Source organism: Somniosus microcephalus, chromosome 2 (genome assembly GCF_052327205.1).
Source record: "Somniosus microcephalus isolate GS21.2 chromosome 2, FLI_Smic_1.0, whole genome shotgun sequence".
Lineage (NCBI taxonomy): Eukaryota > Metazoa > Chordata > Chondrichthyes > Squaliformes > Somniosidae > Somniosus > Somniosus microcephalus.
The window spans coordinates 369,687,487-369,710,230 of NC_140988.1; the positions used below are offsets into that span (position 1 = coordinate 369,687,487).

Below are 22,744 nucleotides of genomic sequence, written 5' to 3' on the forward strand. Positions count from 1 at the left end.
CGAACACCAGCCGGTTGTATTGGTAGAGACCTTTATGAGTGTTGATCGTGAGGTATTGTTTCGAGGCTTCTTCTACCTCCATTTGCAGGTGCGCCTGGGCCAGATCAATCTTAGTGAAGCGTTTCCCTCCAGATAGCGAGGCGAAAATATCTTCAATCCGCAGAAGCGGATATTGTACAGTGTGAAAGATTGGGTTCACTGTCACCTTAAAGTCCCCACAGATGCGAACCTTCTTTGGTTCCCCAGGCGTATTACTCAATGACCTCTTCATTACAGGAACGATGGGTGTAGCCCACTCGCTCCAGTCCACTTTGGACAGTACTCCTGAATGTTCCAAACCTTCCAGCTCTGCTTCGACGGCTGGGCGGATCGCATAAGGTACTGGTCTGGCCTTAAAAAACTTTGGGCTTGCATTTTCCTCTATTTTGATCGTCGCTGTTATGCCTTTTAGTGTTCCGAGTCCCTCCTGGAACACTTCTTGTGCGTCAGTTAGCATTTTTGACAGTCGTCCAGGTGTGACGTCGTCATCCTTTTTGGCATCTACAGTCAGTGCTTGTATGGAATGTCAATCTAGCTGTATCTTCCGGATCCATTCACGTCCTAGTAGTGGTGGTCCTCCATCTGGCAATACATATAGATCCATTTTTGGTGCTTCCTTGCCGTTATATATAACGTTCACCCTTATTTTTCCTTTGGGGTAGACTTTTTTGCCCAGTGTACGTCTTCAAGACAATCTCTGTATCTCTCAAGGGTATATGTGAGAATAGCCGCTTGTAGTCCCTTGTAGTCCTTTCGGTGGCATAGTGGTTAGCACTGTTGCCTCACAGCGCCAGAGACCCAGGTTCGAATCCGGCCTCGGGTGACTGTCTGTGTGGAGTTTGCACATTCTCCCCGTGTTTGCGTGGGTTTCCTCCGGGTGCTCCGGTTTCCTCCCACAGTCCAAAGATGTGCAGGTTAGGTTGATTGGCTATGATAAATTGAACCTTAGTGTTAGGGGGATTTAAAAATGTGTGGGGTTACGGAGATAGGGTGGGATATGTGTTGGTGTAGGGGTTACGGGGATCGGGTGGGATATGTGTCGGTGCAGGCTCGATGGGCCGAAATGGCCTCTATCTGCACTGTGGGGTTTCTGTGGTTCTGTGGTCTGTGGTTTATGACTGTTAGGGCTGATCCTGTGTCCAATTCCATTTTCACTTGGACTCCGGCTATCTTGAGCGTGACCCAGATAGTTTGGTGATCCTCTGTTTTGATCACATTATGTAGTTTCAGACAACCCAGCTCCTTGCTTCCAGAGTCTGTATCACTTTTCTGTTCGTCTGCACTACTCTCCGTCACCTTATGTACCTTCTTGTACTTCTCCTGTGGGGATTTCTTGCTGCTGGTTTTCTTTTCTGACCTGCAGACTCTTGCTATGTGTTCTACTTTTCCACACTGTCTGCACACTTGGTCCTTGAACCAGCAATCCTTATGGTTGTGTGTTGTTCTGCCGCAGCGATAGCACGTCACTGTTCCGTATGACATTTCATTTGTGCCATATTCTTGCGGTCTCCGTTGTATCTCTGCCGCGCCCCGTGCTGCTGCTTTGTGTGATACTGCCATGCTGAAAGCCTTGTCCAGCGTAAGATCCTTTTCTGATAGAAGCCGTTTCTGAGTTCCTTCACTTTGAAGCCCACACACAAACTTGTCCCTTAAAGTATCTGCTAGTCCTGTTCCAAACTGGCAGTGTTTCGATAGCTTGCGCAGTTCCATTAAAAACTCAGCATTACTTTCATCTTTATGCTGGTTCCTTTTGTGAAACTTAAATCTTTCCGCTATCAGCAACGGTGTGGGGTCTAAGTGGTCCTGTAGGATTGACACTATGTTTTCAAAATCCTTTTCCACTGGCTTCTCTGGGGTTACTAGGTTTTGCAGTAAGCCATACGTTTTTGCACCCATTGAATTCAACAATACCAGCGCTTTCCTGTCATCTGGCACTTCATTCGCCTCGCAGTACACTTCTATGCGTTCGACATATGTCGTCCAATCTTCGACTTCATTGTCGAACGCTGTGACACTGCCACTCTTTGGCATCCCTGGGTGTGGTTAGACTGGCTGTGCTCTACCCTCTCTCTTCTCCCGTCGCCGCTGCTCGGCCTTTTTCTGTGCCGTCGGTCGGCTCTAGCCGCTGCTGTCCGGGAAGGGTCTGCACCGTACCTGTTGCCAGCCCGTTTTGCTGGAGTCTCCGCTGGATGGTCGACGCCCATGCTTCTGGACTCGGCCTTCTTCTTTCACTGTTCTCCAGGAGCGAATCCCTGGGAGGTGATGCAAAGTTGCAGGTAGGTTTGAATCTTCTCGTCGCCAATGTTAGATCCGTGTATCTTGATGTTGTGTGTCCTTCAATAATTAGATAAGAGACTGCAGAGAACAATCAACAGGTGTTTACTGGATGAAGGTTAATCTAAAACTAACTATACAGATCCCTACTCAGGGTTATATACAGGTGTGGTCACTGCCGGTACTACAGTATACAGGAGCTGTAAAAAGTAGTTCTCCCCTTAAAGGTACATACACTACAGGGGGCGGGGGTGTGTGCGCGCTGAGTCCCCCTGCACGCTTGAGGCCTTCCGCGACCGGTGGTCACCTCTGGGACTGGAGTGTGTAGTGGACACGAGGTGCAATATTGTTATCTCATTCTATAAGTTTTCGTCGTTTTATGGTTTTGTTCCTTTATTAGCTGTGGCCCCGCTAAAAAGGGGGATTACATTTGTTTGACAACAACTAGGGCAAGCCAATTGGGGGAGAAATTGATTATAGACCCATTTGGGGCGCTAACTTTTAAAAGTTGAATGCCTTTCAACTTAAAAAAAAAACGGTTTTGCGCTCCAGGAAGGAAATGGAGCTTCCTGAAAGGATACACTGGACCCTATCGAATCCTCCTATCATCGTAAACACCTCGATCAGATCACCCCGCGATCTTCTAAACTCGAGGAAATTCAAGCCAAGCTTATGCAACCTGTCCTCGTAATTTAACCCTTTGAGCCCGGGTATCATTCTGATAAATCTACGCTATATCCCCTCCAGGGCCAGTGTATCCTTTCAGGATTTCCCTTTCCTTTCATTCCTGGAACGCAACAGGCAGCAGGCGGGGCGGAGAGTTGTGCAGCGCTGGACACTGGGCCGTGCAGCACTGCTGCGTTGGAAGTCTCCTCCCCTCCCTTAAAGGGAAGGACTGTCGCTGCAGGCTCTGCAAGGAAAAAACTTACCTGCTCGCTGACGGCAGTCGCAATCCGGCCCGATCAGCCCGAGTGCCGGGCTGATCGAGCACTGGGAGAAAAAAAGCAAAAAAAACCAAAGAACAAGCATTTGAGTATTTTTTTTCCTTACCTCGGCCACCTCGCCTTTAACTTTCGCCCTCGCGGCACCCGGCCTCCCGATCAACGCCTCCTGCAGCTGTCGGTGTTTTCACCCGGCGATGCTGCAAGGGGGCGGAACCGAAGTTTGGGTCATGGGGCGCTACCGGGGCGATGCGCACGGTGATGACGTTGCGATCTCTGGGCGAAGGAGATCGGGGCACAACGCTGTGCCGCTGCCTCCTGGAGGCGTTAACTGGAGGCGCTAACCAACCGAATTTCCAGCCCAGCGTCTCCTTATGGTCTTATTAGGAAAGGCTAACGGGGGAAAATTCAGTTGTTTGCGCCTCCCGTTAGCGCCTTAAGAGGGCGCTAATGGGGCGCAAAGCAACTAGCGTCCGTGTGCGGCGATGTTTGCACTGCTCGCGAAATTAACTAGACATTTTGCCGCATGCTAAACACTACCGGCATGATCTCCTGCGCCGGCAGATTGTGACATCAGTCGAGTGCGCAACGCCCCAGTAGCACCCCGGACCGGATATTGAGTGGCGCCCCCTGCCTTACCGCCTGCCGCTAGCAACGACAGGTTGAGGGGAGCGTTTTGCAGTCAGAAAGGAACTGGGGGAGCGCTATTTAAAGGCGACCACTTCCTGCCTTTTTTTGTTGGTGACATTTTTGCACCACGCATTGAGAGAGAGAGACTTCTGGAGAGATTCAACGCTGTGTGAAGGAGTTTTGGGTAGTGAACAGCACTTTGCAGGTTCATTTTGATTTGCCCTTTCTTGCTTCGCCAGCGCTCTGAGGTAGCGCTTCGCCAGTGCTCTGAGGTAGCGCCTCGCTCCTCGGCCTTTGCGCCTTAAGACAGGTGTGCAGCGCCTGATTTAGCGCTCCAATCACCTCCAGGGGCGATAAAAGCCAAGTTTGCCGTCGGAGGCGATAATTAGCGCCAGGCGCTAAACTTTGCGCACGGCCGATAATGGCGCCCCAAACGGGGCGATACCGAATTTTTCCCCCACAGTGTTTGGCGATAAATTTGAAATCAGTTGACTTAAATTTGTGCAAATTTAATAAATGCATTTTCTGACTCGATCTCTCAGTCTGTGCTGAGTTCGACGATCGCAGCCAGGCTGTGGGTAGGGACACCTCAGTGGTCCTCAGGCCTCCTGGGAGAAAGGAAGCTCAGGGAAAAAGCGGCCAGGATTCCTGCGCCTCAATGCAGTTCAGTGAGTCCTGCATCAAAGTGGGAGGTCTGGTGTCAGCATTCGGACCCGACTTCAGTCCCTTGTCCAGGCTCAGACGTGAGGATTGTAACGACCCTATCGAATCCTCCTGTCATCGTAAACGCTTCGATTAGATCACCCCGCGATCTTCTAAACTCGAGGGAATACAAGTCAAGCTTATGCAACCCGTCCTTGTAATTTAACCCTTTGAGCCCAGATATCATCCTGATAAATCTACGCTACATCCCCTCCAGGGCCAGTGTATCCTTCCTGAGGTGCGGTGACCAGAACTGAACGCAGTGCTCCAGATGGGGTCTGGAGAAGGGACAAGCGGAGAGGATAAAGCATTTGGAGGCGGGGTGGGGGGAGTTCCAGAGGTTTAATCACCACTGTTCCCCCCTTGAAAGAGGTCTTGATAGCGGACCTTGGTGTTCAGTAGAATAACCAGACAAATACGACGTTATATTATAGACTCACTGGTCCCTGAAATTGCGGTGTCTACGACATCATACTCTCACAGCACGCGTCATATTCCCTTTGAAAGGCCCTGAAAGAAAGTTACGGCTTTCCGCATGCACCTGGGCGTGCCTGAAATCCGGAACTTGCTGTCGGTCAAGGTACGCCTTGACAGATCATCTGAACCGCCTGAAAAATGAGTATTGCTGGCAGAGAGTGGGGCTATTTGCCCAACAAATGCCCAGCAATTGCCCGCGCAACTCTTATGGCTGGTAAAAGCAGGCTTATGGCCTGCCGTCATCCGTGTAAGGGTATATATATAAGGCTTAAATAAAACATTTAAAAATCCAAAGTGATATGCATACACTTTAAATGAGTTTATGCAAATACTGGATTGAGATGTTTAAAATAATTTATCAAAAAATCAAATTTTTATTGAGGTTGGTGCAATGAAGGGACTAATGAATAAAATTTCCAATTCAGTACATTTATAATTATTAGAATTATGTAAATTGTATAATTATTTGGGGATTCCATTGCATGTCGTTAGGGGATTCCCTTCGTAAATGATTGCAATGGAATCCTCCTTTGTGATTGGAGGACCGGGCCCACGTGATCCCAGGAATACCTCCGAACCGCCTGCGTCCCTGGGCCTTTACGCTGCCGTCCGCCTGGAGGCCCGAGACCGCTACTCTTCGCAGCCTGGCCGCCTGGAGGTAAATCCGTAAGTGTTTCGCGGGTCAGGGGCATTCTCCGGAGGTACGCCCCCGACCGCAATTTCTAGGCCTGCATTTTATTGATTCTCTGCTTCTCTCTTTGTGACCTAGTGGGCAGATGACCAATTTGCTTCACACATCCAGGATTTCCAAGGTTCTCAGACACAGCGACACCTGAAGGAGAATCTGTACAATAAAATCATTGAATACTTTGACAAGGGCAAGGTAAGAGCTATCCAGCACAAATCACACCTCTCAGCTAACTCTGGGCTACCCTTAACTCAGCGTCACTGGGTACATAGAAACATAGAAACATAGAAGATAGAAGCAGGAGTAGGCCATTCAGCCCCTCGAGCCTGCTCCGCCATTCAATGAGATCATGGCTGATCATCCAAATTCAGTACCCTGTCCTTGCCTTCTCCCCATATCCATTGATCCCTTTAGCCTTAAGAAATATATCTAACTCCTTCTTGAATATATTTAATGAATTGGCCTCAACTGACTTCAGTGGCAGAGAATTCCACAGGTTCACCACTCTCTGGGTGAAGAAATTCCTCCTCATCTCTGTCCTAAATGGCTTACCCCTTATCCTTAGACTGTAACCCCTGGTTCTGGACTCCCCCGCCATCGGGAACGTCCTTCCTGCATCTAGTCTGTCTAGTCCTGTTAGAATTTTATAAGTTTCAATGAGATCCCCTCTCATTCTTCTAAACTCCAGCGAGTATAAACCCAATCGACCCAATCTCTCCTCATACGTCATTCCTGCCATCCCAGGCATCAGCCTGGTGAATCTTCGCTGCACCCCCTCCATGGCAAGAACATCCTTCCTCAGATAAGGCGACCAAAACTGCACACAATACTCAAGATGTGGCCTCACCAAGACCCTGTACAACTGCTGCAAGACATCCTTGTTCCTGTACTCAAACCCTCTCGCTACAAAGGCCAACATACGATTTTCTCCAGTTACTGATTTTAAAAAAGACTTGCATTTATATAGCCTCCTTCACAACCTCAGGACCTCCCAAAGCACTCTACAGCCAATGAAGTACTTCAAACGCGTAGTCACTGTTGTAATGCAGGAAACGCGGCAGCCAATTTGCGCACAGCAAGCTCCCACAAACAACATTGTGAAAATGTCCAGCTAATCTGTTTTAGTGATGTTGGTTGAGGGATAAATATATGGCTCAGGACACCGGGGAGAACTCCCCTGCCCTGTCACGCAGTAAGCCAAGGTTGCCAGGTTTCCTCTGGTCGATATTTCGTAAAATGCCTTCTTTGGTACGGCTCCGAGCCAGGCAGGAGTTACCAGCACAGCGAATGGACAGTTCCCGTCACTTATAGCGCTGTAAGATTAGGATAACAGGCCACACACAGATTACCCAAAGGGTTTTAGGAGTTTCAAGGCTTTTATTGAAGAGCTACAGTTTTAAAGCATAATCAGATATTACATATGGTTTAAGCTGAGTATAATAGACATAAAACCCGTGACAGTAGAGAGCGATCTACGACTCCCGAATCGGAATGCCACGACCGGACGGACGGGGAGGCACTACGGTGGTCGCGGATTGGGTGGATTCTTGCAGTCTGCTGCAGCGGTCACTTTCGTTGGGTCATCTCTCCAGCTGTTGGAGGTGTTAGGCTGTCAGCCACCTCAGAGGCTAAACTTTACCAAGGTGTTAGGCCGTAGCCCCCTCGGGGAAGCCCTCGCCCCTGACTGCCTGATTTCCTCTCTCGGTCGTCTATATTTATAGTTACTTCGGTGGGCTGGTAATCACCTGGTGTCAATCACTTGATCCCCCATCCTATTGTCCAATTGTGAAGCGGGAAGGCAACCCTCACCGTCCCTTTCTGCATGACTGACAAGGCCTCCCTCTTATCTTTCTGAGGAATATTTTGTTATGTTTCTTTAAGGACATTTTATGACTTTTCGGCTCCATTTTTGTCTATTATCCCACCACCCTGTGTTGTTTTGCATTTTATGATTCCCTTATCACTTCTATTTGTCTTTTGATGCTTGATATTCGACCTTGCTGGCATTTCTGCTATCTGTTCCCGGCTGCATGTTGTCAGTTTCTGTTCTAAGAATTAAAACCCATCTTTGAATCTAACAGCTATTTCTTACAATTCCCTTCTTTGAGAAGGAAATATCCTTATTGACTTCTCACAATCGGCTCTTGACTAATCTAGCTAGTTCTTATTGCTCTCTCAACTTGGGCGTTAGTTAGTAGGGAGTCTTGAAGATTTCTCCCTTCCTTACAGTCCATTCCTTTGAGGAGAAGGAGCAACCTCTGACCCCTTACTCAAATTCAATTCACTGTTCCGGTGTTCCAATTCTGCCCCGCCTGGAGTATCCTCTGTTTCTTCTATCTTTCCTGATATTATCCCACCTGGGGTCTCCTCTACATTGCTTCAGATCTTCTCTTTCAGTGTGCTCAATTAATTTGTTCGTGCTGGTTAGTCATGGGCATGAGTACCCAATTGGCTTATGTATCAAAGTCTTACTCCACATGTTACATATATCAAATACACTATCATTACAAGTTGGATAACTACCAGAGCATGTGAAATAATATGAACATAAGGGTGTGCTGACGTATTAAGCCCAATATCCCACCAGTGTGAGTTGTCCCCTATGCTGTCAATTTCAATATCTATTCTCGAGTTGTCTTGCTCCAAAACATAAAAATGCTTTAGGGAGGAGTTTAGTCGCATCACAAGCTCACTGAAGACCTCAGACAACAGGGGAATGTAATATCCGAATTCTGCCACATAATTGTGCAGCTCATACTTAAGTATCTCATTTACTGTCAGTTTCACTTGAGCATAGGTTTCGATGTTATGTAAAACATGTTGACTGATGGGACAGGATCTGTTAGACCTGTAAAGCATGGTAGTTGCGGTAGTAGTGACTCAGGGGGCACCACCAAAACCACCTCATACTGGATTCGCACTGGTTTTTCCCACGCTCTGTTACCTACAAAACACAATTATTACAGTCACAGTTAAATACAGTTTTACAATCATTTCAAGTGAAATTACAGCTTAACATCTAATCAACAAATCATGGACTTAAAAGATTCTCCAGATCTCTCGTTTACTCATATCCATCTTGTGGATAATTCTTACTAAACATGATTTCTCCTTAGCCCTCAATTGGCCCATTCCAGATTCCATGTAACTCTCCACTTCAACTTCAATTTCAATCATACTAACAGCTACCAATGTATTTAACTCTATTCTGATTGTTTCATTAATTAGATAGTTTCTTGATGGAGTATGTGTCAATGCTTTAAAGGTTGTCTCGCTCTCCTGAACCATATTAACCATTTCATCTTTTGCTGTTGTCAAGTAACTGAGCAGCCTGAGACCCATTCTTCAGTGCAGGTTCACCGTACATTCCCGGATGGTAATTACCTCATACGTAACGAGTCACATTTGCACACTCACACCGGTATCTCCATATCGTGCCACACGTGCCATCTGATACAAGCCTTTCTCGGGCTTTCAGGTGATCTTATCAAAAGATTGTCTGGAGGTCTTTGTTCATCTTCCACCGCATGGTCCTGATGTCTTGGGTAATGGCCAGACTATCAAATTCAGTTTTCTTAAAAAGTTCATTATAGGCAGGGACACAAATGTCTCCAAGAGAAAGCTATCAATTTACTATTCTTAACTACACTTTCCTGACTTTCACTAGAAAGTTTGGAAAATTCTCAATTGGTGGTGTAATTCTCCTGTTTCTACCTCACACCCTCAATCACTTCCTCTCTCCATTTTACACATCCCATTAATTACCATTCATATCTCATTCATGAGCCCTGGAGGAACTTTACTATCCAGTACAATATTTAAGATTGAAAACATAGATCAAACATTCTCACTTGGTCCAAGTTATTAACACTTTTTATTTATCATTATTTTAGAGGATCTTTTATTTCCCCAAAAGTAACCCAATATATTGTACCTGAGTCCATTTTGTTATTACAAAATTATCCCAAAATCCAAACAGCAGTATTATTGAACTGACAGGTTTTGTCAATGTTCAATTTAATTTCTATCAATTTATCCTCCATTTCCAATTTCAGAAACAAGTGATTCCCAGGCTAGATGGTTTACACAGTGTTTTAACATTAGAGACAGAAGTGCTGCAATTAATTTACAAGGTAACTTCCATATAACAAAAGAAAGAAGAGATTCCATTGTGACTCTACTTAGAGCCCAAGGGGTTAATTTATCAAGTCATAATTTTACTTCTGTCACTGTGGGGAAATATTAACTTAAAATTAAGAAACTTAAATTTAATAATGTCCAATATCTTTAAATTTCATACTAAAGTTGTTGCTCGGTAAACTTAAACAGCTGTCAGTGGAAAGGGTTAATTCATTTACAGGTTTTTAAGAAGGTGGAGCGAAACATTGTCAGGCGCACGCAATTGCGTCACTTCACATAAATTAAATAAAACTTCCCCGATCGAAAAAGACAGTTGTGTTTTCACACTTTAACTAAACACGAACAGAACAGATAAAACAAAACAAACTAGCACATGCTTGCAGAAAACAGTAAATTGCATCATATTTCTTATGGTGCTTTCTTCAGATGTCTTTCCAAAATACTGTAAAAACATTCAATATAACTGGAGAAAAATTAGTTTTTCACATTTAAGCAAATCAAATCAAACTGCTTTGGAAGATTTCACCATAGCAACCGCAACTCCAAGGTTAAATGTTAGGCTGAAACTTAATCTTTTTTTAAACAATCTTTTTGTTGCTCTTCTCAGTTTTTACATACCAGCTTAACTTAAATTGTAGTTCAAAGTTTTTTTCCCCAATTATTGTGGCACAATCTTATTCGCACATTCTTAAAACTTCCAAAATCCAAGACAAGACAAAAGTTTTTAAACGCTGATATACCTATCAATTCATTCCATGAAAAGCGACGAGTTAAGATAGTAACTATAGGTTTTTATTGGCTAAATAACAGAGCCCACCCTCGTGGGTGATCGGTTCCAACAAGGAAGAATACTAGCCAAGCAGTCACCTTTATACCTGGGCAAGCAGGCGGAGCCATGGGCGGAGTCAGCTGAGGTGTGCCTAGGTATAACAGCATGCGTGGCAAGAGGTAACCTTGTGTCGTGATAACAACAGTGTAAACAGTGATAACAACAGTGTAACAATAGTGAACGATAACAGTGGTTTACCACATTCACCCCTTGTTTAAAATTGAGTCCGGCGGGGTGAAGTGTACTACCAGTTCGTGTATGTCAGTCTATCAGGAGGCCTCGTAAGCCTTTCTGACCGGCGCAGCAGCGGCGGCGGTGGTGCAGTATCCTATGTTAATGCTGGTGTCTGCGTGGTCTACGAAGGCCCCTGGGGTTCCGGCATGCCGCCTACAGGAGCTGGATTTGGGGGAGTGGTGGGGGATAACGGTGGTGTCTCAGGGGTGCCCGAGGGTGCGAGGTCTCGCAAGGAGACTGTGTCCTCCCGCCCGTCTGGGTATTCCACACAGGCATACTGGGGGTTGGTGTGCAGGAGGTTCACCCTCTCGACCAGGGGGTCCATTTTATGGGTCCTCACGTGCTTCCGCAGCAGGACGGGCCCCGGAGAAGTCAGCCATGTTGGTAGCGAGGTTCCCGTAGTTGACTTCCTGGGGAAAATGAACATTTGCTCATGAGGGGTGGCGTTAATGGCGGTACAAAGCAGTGACCGGATGGAATGGAGCGCTGCCGGGAGGACTTCCTGCCAGCGAGAGGTTGGGAGGCCCTTAGACTTTAGGGCTAAGAGGACGGCCTTCCAAACTGTCGCGTTCTCTCTTTCCACCTGGCCGTTCCCCCGGGGGTTGTAGCTGGTGGTCCTGCTCGCAGCAATACCTCTCGCGAGCAGGAACTGGCGAAGTTCCTCGCTCATGAAGGATGAGCCCCGGTCGCTATGTATATAGTTCGGGAACCCGAACAAGGCGAAGAGGTCGTTCAGGCATTTGATGACCGTGGTACTGGTCATGTCTGGGCAGGGGATGGCGAAGGGGAAACGGGAGTACTCGTCAATAATGTTGAGGAAGTACACATTACGGTCAGGGGACGGGAGGGGCCCCTTAAAATCGATGCTCAAGCGCTCGAAGGGGCGGGTGGCCTTGATCAGGCTTGCTCTGTCCGGCCTATAGAAATGCGGTTTGCATTCGGCACAGACTTGGCAGTTCCTGGTCATGGTCCTGACCTCCTCGACGGAGTAGGGCAGGTTGCGGGCCTTAATGAAGTGGTAAAGTCTCGTGACCCCGGGGTGGCAGAGGCCGCTGTGGAGGGTCCGCAGTCTATCAACTTGCACGTTGGCGCATGTACCTCGTGATAGAGCATCTGGGGGCTCGTTGAGTTTACCAGGCCGGTACAAGATATCGTACTCGTAGGTGGAGAGCTCAATTCTCCACCTCAAGATCTTGTCGTTCTTGATTTTGCCCCTCAGCTTGTTATTAAACATAAAAGCAACCGAACGCTGGTCGGTGAGGAGGGTAAATCGTTTGCCTGCCAGGTAATGCCTCCAGCGTCGTACCGCTTCCACAATCGCCTGGGCCTCCTTCTCGACAGAAGAGTGTCAGATCTCAGGGCCCTGGAGGGTCCTTGAGAAGAAGGCCACAGGTCTCCCCGCCTGGTTAAGGGTTGCAGCTAGGGCAAAGTCGGATGCATCGCTCTCCACTTGGAAAGGGATGGACTCATCCACTGCGTGCATTGTGGCCTTCGCAATGTCTCCTTTTATGAGGGAGAAGGCTGCGCATGCTTCTGCTGTCAGGGGGAAGGAGGTGGACTTCATGAGGGGTCTGGCTTTGTCCGCATAATTGGGCACCCATTGGGCATAGTAAGCGAAGAGCCCCAGGGTTCTCTTCAGTGCCTTTTGACAGTGGGGAAGGGGAAGCTCCATGAGGGGGCGCATTCTTTCGGGGTCGGGGCCGATGACTCCGTTCTCTACTACGCAGCCGAGGATGGCAAGGCGCGAGGTGTTAAACCTACATTTCTCCTTATTGTAAGTGAGATTCAGCCGTTGGGCCGTACGGAGGAATTTCTCCAGATTAACATCGTGGTCCTGCTGGTCGTGGCCGCAGATGGTGACGTTATCTAGATAAGGAAACGTGGCCTGCAGCGCGTTCTGGTCAACCATCCGGTCCATCTCCCTTTGGAAGACCGAAACCCCGTTGGTGACGCCGAAGGGAACCCTAAGGAAGTGGTAGAGGCGGCCATTCGCCTCGAAGGCGGTATACTGGCGGTCCTCAGGGCGGATAGGGAGTTGGTGATAGGCCGACTTAAGTTCGATGGTGGAGAATACCCGGTACTGAGCAATCTGGTTGACCATGTCAGATATGCAGGGGAGGGGGTATGCGTCCAGCTGGGTGTACCGGTTTATGGTTTGGCTGTAGTCGATGACCAGGCGGTTTTTATTGCCGGTCTTAACGACTACAACCTGGGCACGCCAGGGGCTGGTGCTCCCCTCGATGATGCCCTCCTTCAGGAGACGCTGCACCTCAGAGCTAATAAAAGCTCTGTCCCCGGCGCTGTACCGCCTGCTCTTGGTAGCGACGGGTTTACAGTCACGGGTGAGGTTAGCGAACAAGGAGGGGGGCGGGACTTTGAGAGTGGAGAGGCCGCAGGTGGTATGCGGCGGGCGGTTTAAAAACTGCTGGTTGTAGACTGTGAGTGGGGGGAGGGGTCCACCGTATGCCAAAGTGACACTTTGGAGGTGGCATTGGAAATCCAGCCCTAGTAGGATGGCAGCGCAGAGCTGGGGCAGGACGAGAAGTTTAAAGTTTTTATATTCCGTGCCCCTAACTGACAGGGTCACCACACAGTATCCGCTGACGTCTGTTGAATGGGACTTCGACGCCATCGAGATCCGATGGCGCGTTGGCTGGACAGTGAGGGAGTAGCAGCGCACCGTGTCTGGGTGAATAAAACTCTCCGTGCTCCCGCTGTCGAACAGGCAGGTCGTGGCGTGGCCGTTTACCTCGATGTCCATCATGGACCTGGACAGATGATGCGGGAGAGCTTGGTCAAGCGTGACGGAGGCCAGTGTATGGCTGAGTGAGCTGCTGTCGTCGGCAGGTGAGGCGGTGGTCGGGTCTGGAGACAACATGGCGGCCGAGTGCGGCGAACAAAATGGCGGAGAAGATGGCCGCCCCCACGACTCACATGAGGCACTGCTGGCGTCTGTGGCCTTGATCAAAGATGGCCGCCCCCACAACTCACATGAGGCACTGCTGGCGTCTGTGGCCTTGATCAAAGATGGCCGCCCCCACAACTCACATGAGGCACTGCTGGCGTCTGTGGCCTTGATCAAAGATGGCCACCCCCACAACTCACATGAGGCACTGCTGGCGTCTGTGGCTTTCCCTCTGCAGGCGTTCGCGAAGTGGCCTTTTTTTCTGCAGCCGGAGCAGGTCGCGTTCCTTGCAGGGCAGCGCGCCCTTTGATGTCTCGCCTGGCCACAGAAAAAGCAGCTGGCGGCCCGATCGCGGGGCTCCGCTGCCGCAGCAGGTCCCGGGGGTGGCGGTCCCGATCGATTCCGGGACACCGACGCCGTAGTAGGTCCCAGGGGCGGCGGTGCGAGGGGTATTGCGGCCGGAGTCGGGCCCGAGTCCCACGGTCGCGCAGCACTGTACCCGGAGTACGCCTCGAGGTCCCGATGGGCCACTTCCAGGGAGCGAGCGAGGGCTGTAGCTGCTTTCAAGTCGAGGTCCTTTGATTCAAGCAGTCTTTGCCGTGAATAGTCGGACCGAAGGCCTTTCACGAAGGCATCACGGATATTTCCTTCAGCATGTTGTGCAGCCGATACAGCTTTAAAGTCGCAGTCCCTGCCGAGTGTTTGTAGCGCCCGTAAAAATTCATCTACAGACTCTCCTGGCTGTTGCGAGCGGGATCTTAGGAGATGTCTGGCATACATTGAATTTACTGGGCTCCGGTACAGCTCTTTTAGCAGGTCGAGGGCCTCCTCGTATGTATCAAGGTCCCGGATGAGTGCAAATACTTTAGGGCTCACCTGGGCGGTCAGAACTCTTAGTTTGTCGGCTTCCGATGGCACGCCGGAGGCTACCAGGTAGGATTCAAAGCAGCTCAGCCAGTGATCGAAGTCGAGGGCTGAATTCGCTGCCTGTGGGTTTAGATCCAGGTACGGCGGTCGGAGGGCTCGCAGCCAAGTCGGCTGCTGGGGCTGGTCAGTCATTTCAAAATTTAGCCAATAAAATTGATATACCTATCAATTCATTCCATGAAAAGCGCCGAGTTAAGATAGTAACTATAGGTTTTTATTGGCTAAATAACAGAGCCCACCCTCGTGGGTGATCGGTTCCAACAAGGAAGAATACTAGCCAAGCGGTCACCTTTATACCTGGGCAAGCAGGCGGAGCCATGGGCGGAGTCAGCTGAGGTATGCCTAGGTATAACAGCGTGCGTGGCAAGAGGTAACCTTGTGTAGTGATAACAACAGTGTAAACAGTGATAACAACAGTGTAACAATAGTGAACGGTTGTGAACGATAACAGTGGTTTACCACAAACGCTTTTAACACAGAGAAGTGGGTGGAGCTAAACCACACATAACAGAAGACTTTTCAGACAAAAGAAATACTGTAACTTCTTAAACATTCATAGTCAGGAAAGCATTCACACTTTAACACACATTTTCATACAAACTGAAATTCCAGCATTTTTTAAGGTTCCTTTCAGTCAGCAAATCTTGTGTTTTATTTGTTTCGGCACAGACGTTAATAACTTCCATGTCGGTAAAGCTTTAAATTTCTCTTGTTTCTCTCTTTAAATCGGTGTCTCAGCAGCTTTTCCTGGCTTTCCAAATCCCTGTTTTTTCCCTTCCTTTGCTGAGTTTTCAGATTGGTTAGTCTGCAAATTAGATCTTTTTCCTTCTTTATCTCTCCCTCTCTCGCCTGCACTTTATGCTTTACCTCCTTCAGGCTATCTATCAATTGTTCCCGGTGATATGCCAACGCTATTGTATTTCTGGTTTTACCTTTCAACAAGCTCTTTACTGCTCCCTTCTTTCAGAGAGAATAAAACACTATAAACAGTCTAAGCAACGATAACGAGCATTTGACCGAGTCCCTCCGGTCACCCCGACCGGAACCTTACAACTCCTAACTCTGTGATCCCACTTCTGACACCACTGTAAGGTTAGGATAACAGGCCACACACAGATTACCCAAAGGGTTTTAGGAGTTGCAAGGCTTTTATTAAAGAGCTACAGTTTTAAAGCATAATCAGATATTACATATGGTTCAAGCTGAGTATAATAGACACAACCCGTGACAGTAGGAGTGATCTACGACTCCCGAATCGGAATGCCACGACCGGACGGACGGGGAGGCAGTACGGTGGTCTTGGATTGGGTGGATTCCTGCAGTCTGCTGCAGCGGTCACTTCCGTTGGGTCATCCCTCGAGCTGTTGGAGGTGTTAGGCCGTCAGCCACCTCAGAGGCTAAACTTGACCAAGGTGTTAGGCCATAGCCACCTCGGGGAAGCCTTCGCCCCAAACTGCCTGATTTCCTCTCTCGGTCGTCTATATTTATAGTTATTTCGGTGGGCTGGTAATCACCTGGTGTCAATCACTTGATCCCCCATCCTATTGTCCAATTGTGAAGCGGGAAGGCAACCCTCACCGTCCCTTTCTGCATGACTGACAAGGCCTCCCTCTTATCTTTCTGAGGAATATTTTGTTATGTTTCTTTAAGGACATTTTATGACTTTTCGGCTCCATTTTTGTCTATTATCCCACCACCCTGTGATGTTTTGCATTTTACAATTCCCTTATCACTTCTATTTGTCTTTTGATGCTTGATATTCGACCTTGCTGGCATTTCTGCTATCTGTTCCCGGCTGCATGTTGTCAATCTCTGTTCTAAGAATTAAAACCCATCTTTGAATCTAACAGCGATTTCTTACAGTGCTCGTGTTGGCGTTAATGCCATTCGTCTGCTGTAAGCGGAGGACGATATAACCGATGCTTCTAAACTTAGTCAGTGGGTAGCACCCTCGCCTCTGAGACAGAGGTTCTGGGTTCAAGTCCCACTCCAGGGACTTGAGCACAAAATTCTAGGCTGACACTCCCAGTGCAGTGCTGAGGGAGTGCTGCACTGTCGGAAGGTGCCATCTTTCAAATGAGACGTTAAACCGAGGCACCGCCTGCTCCCTTGGGTAGATATAAAAGATCCCGCGGCACTATTTCGAAGAAGAGCAGAGGAATTCTCCCCGGTGTCCTGGGGCCAATATTTATCCCTCAATCAGCATCACTAAAAACAGATTATCTGGTCATTATCACATTGCTGTTTGTGGGACCTTGCTGTGTGCAAATTGGCTGCCGCGTTTCCCACATTACAACAGGGGCTATACTTCAAAAAGTACATCATTTGCTGTAAAACGCTTTGGGACGCCACGAAAGGCTCGATAGAAATGCAAGTTTTTGTTTCTTTAACTTAAGAAGGAGATACGTGTACCGGGGGAAAAAACGAAGCCCCCAAGAAGTAATTTTAACAGGCAGCTATCGATAGTGGCTAGAGGCAAGGAAAGAGTCTGCCTCGAAGGAAATGGCACCAAAATGATTTTGCTATCAGAGCTCCGTGTTCAAACCATTAAATGTCTATATTTAGGTTTGCGATTCCTCCTCAAAGGAGTTTGAAAGGTAGTAGCCAAGTATAGGTATAAGATATATGCACATAATCAGAAACAGAGGCACAAAACGATTGCCGATCGGAGCTTTTAAAATGGTAAGTACGGAGGATTAAGGCAATCGCGCCTTAGTTTCTATAGCATTTGAGGCCAATTCATTAAATATATTCAAGAAGGAGTTCGATATATTTCTTAAGGCTAAAGGGATCAAGGGATATGGGGAGAAGGCAGGGACAGGGTACTGAGTTTGGATGATCAGCCATGATCTCATTAAATGGCGGAACAGGCTCGAGGGGCCGAATGGCCTACTCCTGCTCCTGTCTTCTATGTTTCTATGTTTAACGGGTCAGCCTGAAATAGTCGTCACGCTCAATAGGTTGTAAGCGGCACCTTTGTAATTGACCCTTACGGTGGAGTTACGGTTAACTGCCTGGTGCAGACGGTTGCCCGTCATAAGCGTGGGTGGCGATAGTGGTGGTGAACGTACACCGGCCATCTTAGGCAGGCGAATGGGAGGCGGCGATCCCCCCCCTTCCCTGCGTAATGCGGGAGAGTCATGAGAGGTCCTGAGAGAGCCGATGTCGATTTTAAAATTCCCATCCTTGTTTTCAAATCCCTCCATGGCCTCACCCCTCCCCCTATCCCTCCCTAGCTCTGTAACCTCCTCCAGCCCCACAACCAACATTCCCTCGAAGCTGCACAGCCGCGAGGCCGCACAACAATCTGCAAGGTCCCGCACGGGCCGCTCACCGGCTTTTCTATTGTGAATACCGCGCGTGCGCAGAAATTTAAAGGAACCGCGCATTAAAAGAGACAGGCTGCGCAGAACAAAGCACAGCTCACAGGGAACATTGCCTACAACGCTCCACGATCTCTGCGTTCCTCCAATTCTACGCATCCCCGATTTCCTTCCCCCCGCCATTGACGGTCATGCCTTGAGCTGCCTAGGCCCTAAGCTCTGGAATTCCCTCCATAAACCTCTCCACTATTCTCTCCTCCTTTGAGAGTCTCCGTAAAACCTACCTCTTTGACCAAGCTTTGACCTGTCCTAATATCTCCTTATTTAGCTTGGTATCAATGTATATCTTACAGGTCTTGACAGGGTAGATGCAGGGAGGATGTTTCCCCCTGGCTGGGGAGTCTAGAACCAGGGGTCACAGTCTCAAAATAAGGGGTCAGCCATTCAGGACTGAGATGAGGAGAAATTTCTTCACTCAGAGGGTGGTGAATCTTTGGAATTCTCTACCCCAGAGGAATGTGGATGCTCAGTCATTGAGTATATTCAAGACAGAAATCGATAGACTTTTGAATATTAAGGGAATCAAGGGATATGGGGATAGTGCAGGAAAGTGGAGTTGAGGTCGAAGATCAGCCATGATCTTACTGAATGGCAGAGCAGGCTTGAGGGGCCGAATGGCCTACTCCTGCTCCTATTTATTATGTTCTTCTAACACCCCTGTGAAGTACCTTGGGACATTTTTCTATGAAAAGGGTGCTATATATATGCACGTCGTTGTTGGTGTTGTTGTCGTAGTCTAATATTCTGAGAATTTCAGCGTCACACTCAGCTGAATGAACAGGTCGTGAGGCCGTACGTCCACCGATGTCTTCTGGCCTCCATCATTACAATCTGACACCCCAGTACGCCCGATATTCCACAAGGCCCAGTATTCCACGAGGGGAGGGAAGAAGGACAAATCAAACCTCAGGATCAGGCTTTGTCCTCATGGGTTTTGCCTATTATCATAGAATCATACAGGGCGGAAGCAGGCCATTCCGTCCATTATATCTGTGCCGCCTCTCTGAGCTGTCAAATTGACCCTACTCCCCATGCTCTTTCCCCATAGCCCGGATTTTTTTCATCCCTTTTCAAGTATTTGTCCAATTCTCTTTTGAAAGTTACTATTGAATCTGCTTCTACCGCCCTTTCAGGCAGCGCGTTCCAGATCGTAATAACTCGCTGCGTGGAAAAAAATTCTCCTCATCTCCCCTCTGGTTCTTTTCCCAGTTGCCTCAAATCTGTGTCCTCTGGTTACCGACCCCCCTGCTAGTGGAAACAGTTTCTCCTTATTTACTCTATCAAAGCCCCTCATGGTTTTTGAACACCTCTATTAAATTAACCTTCTCTGCTCTAAGGAGAGCAATCGCGGCTTCTCCAGCCTCTCCACACCACTGAAGCCCCTCATCGAAAGTAGACGGGGCCTGTCGGGCCTAGCAGCCTTGATCCTGTTTTTCGAGCACCGAAACCCCTCGATCGGAGTTTGCACCCCGCAATCCACTTCCGCGGATGCGATACCCTCTGAAGGCGCTCAAAACCAGCAACTCGTTTAACCGGGACTGGAGGTGCGGCTTCTTTGCGTATCGGCCCCTGGTGAATTTTCCCAGCATTTGGTGACAGGTCTCTCTGGAATTAGACAGGGCTCTGGAGAGAGGGAAAAAGATGATCCAGTCTTCACGGCTGTAACGCAATGTCAGAGCAGTCCATACTTAAGTGTTTTATAACCTGTTTATTACAATTTAATAAGGCATGATAAGCGATTAAATCAAATATTTATAAACTGGCTGGAACGCTGTGTTTCCTAGATTTTACTAATTAATTATTAGAGTGGTGTGATTTTTTTTTCTTAAGATTGAAGATGTGTTAGTTATTTGCGGTAATTATGTTAAACTTTATTGAATTACCACATGCCAATGCTTTAGTCTGTGCAGGCGATGTATGGGAAGATATGCAGAAGATTAATGCAGAGAAGTGTGAAGTGATAGATTTTGGTAGGAAGAATGAGGAGAGGCAATATGAGAGTACAGGAAACTCTCGATTTACCGGCACCTAAGTAACCGGAAATCTCTGTTAACCGGCAAAATTCAGGAGTAGGTTCAGGTAAGTTTTACTTCATATTAGTGGCCGTTCCTGGATCTGTGGCCATGTAACCAGGGTTCCTGCACCTGTTGCTATGCAACAGGGACGCTTGGATCTGTGGCCGTGTACGGGGCTCTTGTATCTTTTACTATACCTCTCTGTAATCCGGACTTTTTGATAAACCAGCACCACGTCGGTACCGGATAAAAAAGAGTTTCCTGTAAATGGTACAATTTTAAATGGGGTGCAGGAACACAGACCTCCTGGGGCGGGGGGCAGGGGGGTGTTACACAAATCTTTGAAGGTGGCAGGACAAGTTGAGAAGGGTGTTTAAAAAAAATCATATGGGATCCCTGGCTTTATAAACCGAGGCACAGAGTACAAAAGCAAGGAAGTTATGCTAAACTTTTATGAAACACTGTTTAGGCCTCAGCTGGAGTATTGTGTCCAATTCTGGGCACCACACTTTAGGAAGGATGTGAAGGCCTTAGAGAGGGTGCAGAGGAGATTTACTAGAATGGTACCAGAGATGAGGGATGACAGTTACACGGAGAGACTAAGAGAAGCTGGGGTTGTTCTCCTTAAAGCAGAGAAAGTTAAGGGGAGATTTAATAGAGTTATTCAAAATTCTGAGGGGTTTTGATAGAGTAAATAATGAGAAATTGTTTCCACTGGCAGGAGGGTCGGTAACCAGAGGACACAGCAAAAAGAACCAGAGGAGAGATAAGGGTAAAAAAAAACTTTACACAGCGAGTTGTTATGATCTGGAACGCACTGCTTGAAAGGGCAGTGGAAGCAGATTCAATAGCAACTTTCAAAAGGAAATTGGGTATATACTTAAAAAGGAAAAAATTCAGGGCTATGGGGAAAGGGCAGGGGGAGAATGGGACTAATTAGATAGCTCTTTCAGAGAGACAGCACCGACACGATGGGCCGAATGGCCTCCTTCTGTGCTGTATGATTCTATGATATAGGCCAGAAACTCTCCAGGTTTGATTCTCAGCCAGGGTATCGGTAGGGATGCTACAAGTGACTTCAACAACCCCTTGGGCTAGGGAAGGGTGAGAAATCCACCCAGGATTCCCAATCCTGGTCAACGTTTAATAACTCCGGCCAGATTCTGATCCCCCTCCCCGCCCATGATCAAATAATCCTCTGACATTCATAGGCCATTCGCCAGGTGGGAACAGAGCGCTTGCGGAAATGGCGGGGCTGAATTTACCCGCCCATTCCTGCTCTCTGATCCGCCATTGTCATTGGGGCCTTCACACGGGTGGCCTAGGTGCCTGTCTCAGGAAGGAGCCTACCGAAATCAGGGTCCGGTGACATATGTAGGAGCACGCCCTGGAGCTTTGAGGCAGCAGTGGGCGGAGCCCGCGCCACGCATACTCCGCCCACTGGTATTAGGCGCAGAGCGCCTGGCCGGCCAGCCTTCCTTAGAGGGACCACCTCAGACCGCCCCCAAACCAGGTAGGTTTCTCAGCTCAAGCCCGGCTCTGTTCGTAAGCCCTTCCTCCCTTCCCCTCCCCCACCTCCCATCCAGTCCCTCCCGTTTTAACATTGAACCTCTGGCTGGGCTTCGTGAAAGAGCCACTGGATATCCCACTAATCCCGTCCCCCACCCCCCTCCTGCCGTTCCCCCCAAAATCGAGCTGCCCGTGAGCGCCCATAGATTGCCGGCATTAAGCAAATGAAGCCCAGCCATCAACATCACTCAGACCTCTCGCTGAGGGCATCAGGTGAGCACCATCTGCCCAATGTCCACCTGAAGACAAATTTGCTACCACGGCTTCTGGCCTGACTCATGAAGAATTTGGGAGAGGTATCAGACGTAAACTTCACTCGTGGAACCCTACCTCAAAAACAACAACTAGCATCAATATGGCGCCAATGTCCAAGGTGCTTCACAGGTGTGTTTTCGGACAAAATTTGACACTCAATCAGATATTAGGGCTAGACGACCAAAAGCTTGTTCAAAGAGGTAGGTTTTAAGCAACGTCTTAAAGGAGGAGAGAGAGGTAGAGAGGCGGAGAGGTTTAGGGAGGGAATTCCAGAGCTTAGGGCCCAGGCGGCTGAAGGCACGGCCGCCAACGGTGGAGCCATTAAAATCGGGGATGCGCAAGAGGGCATAATTAGAGTAGCGCAGATATCTCGGGGGGTTGTGGGGCTGGAGGAGGTTGCAGAGATGGTTGGAGGGGAGTGGGGGTGGATGGGGGCGAGATCAGGCCTTCAGGCAAGGAGGGGAGAAAAGAAAGAAAGAAAGATCAAATTAAAAATGTCTGGATAGCTGCAGCTGGAACTAGCTGAACACGATACCAGGGGGAGGCTGACAGAAAAGGCCTGAAGTGAAGTGTTGCCAGAATATCAAGGCATGGATTTAAATTGGTCCGATTCATCCCAGCATGAGTCATGTAGGAAACAAGCAAGCTCCCATTGAAGGCTGTGAAGTGGAGTTAAGTCGAGCTGTCAAGGACCATATTCCGAAGGCACACAACTGTTTCTTTATTATCTGTACAG

General features: G+C 48.3%; 1 protein-coding gene across 1 annotated transcript in view; it reads left to right on the forward strand.

Moving 5' to 3' along the window:
- LOC147123754 (dedicator of cytokinesis protein 2-like) overlaps positions 1-22,744 on the forward strand; it is a 1,461,504-nt gene that overhangs the window by 1,299,217 nt on the left and 139,543 nt on the right. The window contains exon 38 of the mRNA XM_085975685.1: positions 5,833-5,946. Within this exon, the coding sequence (XP_085831811.1) occupies positions 5,833-5,946 (114 nt within the window). The remainder of the gene's footprint in view (positions 1-5,832; positions 5,947-22,744) is intronic.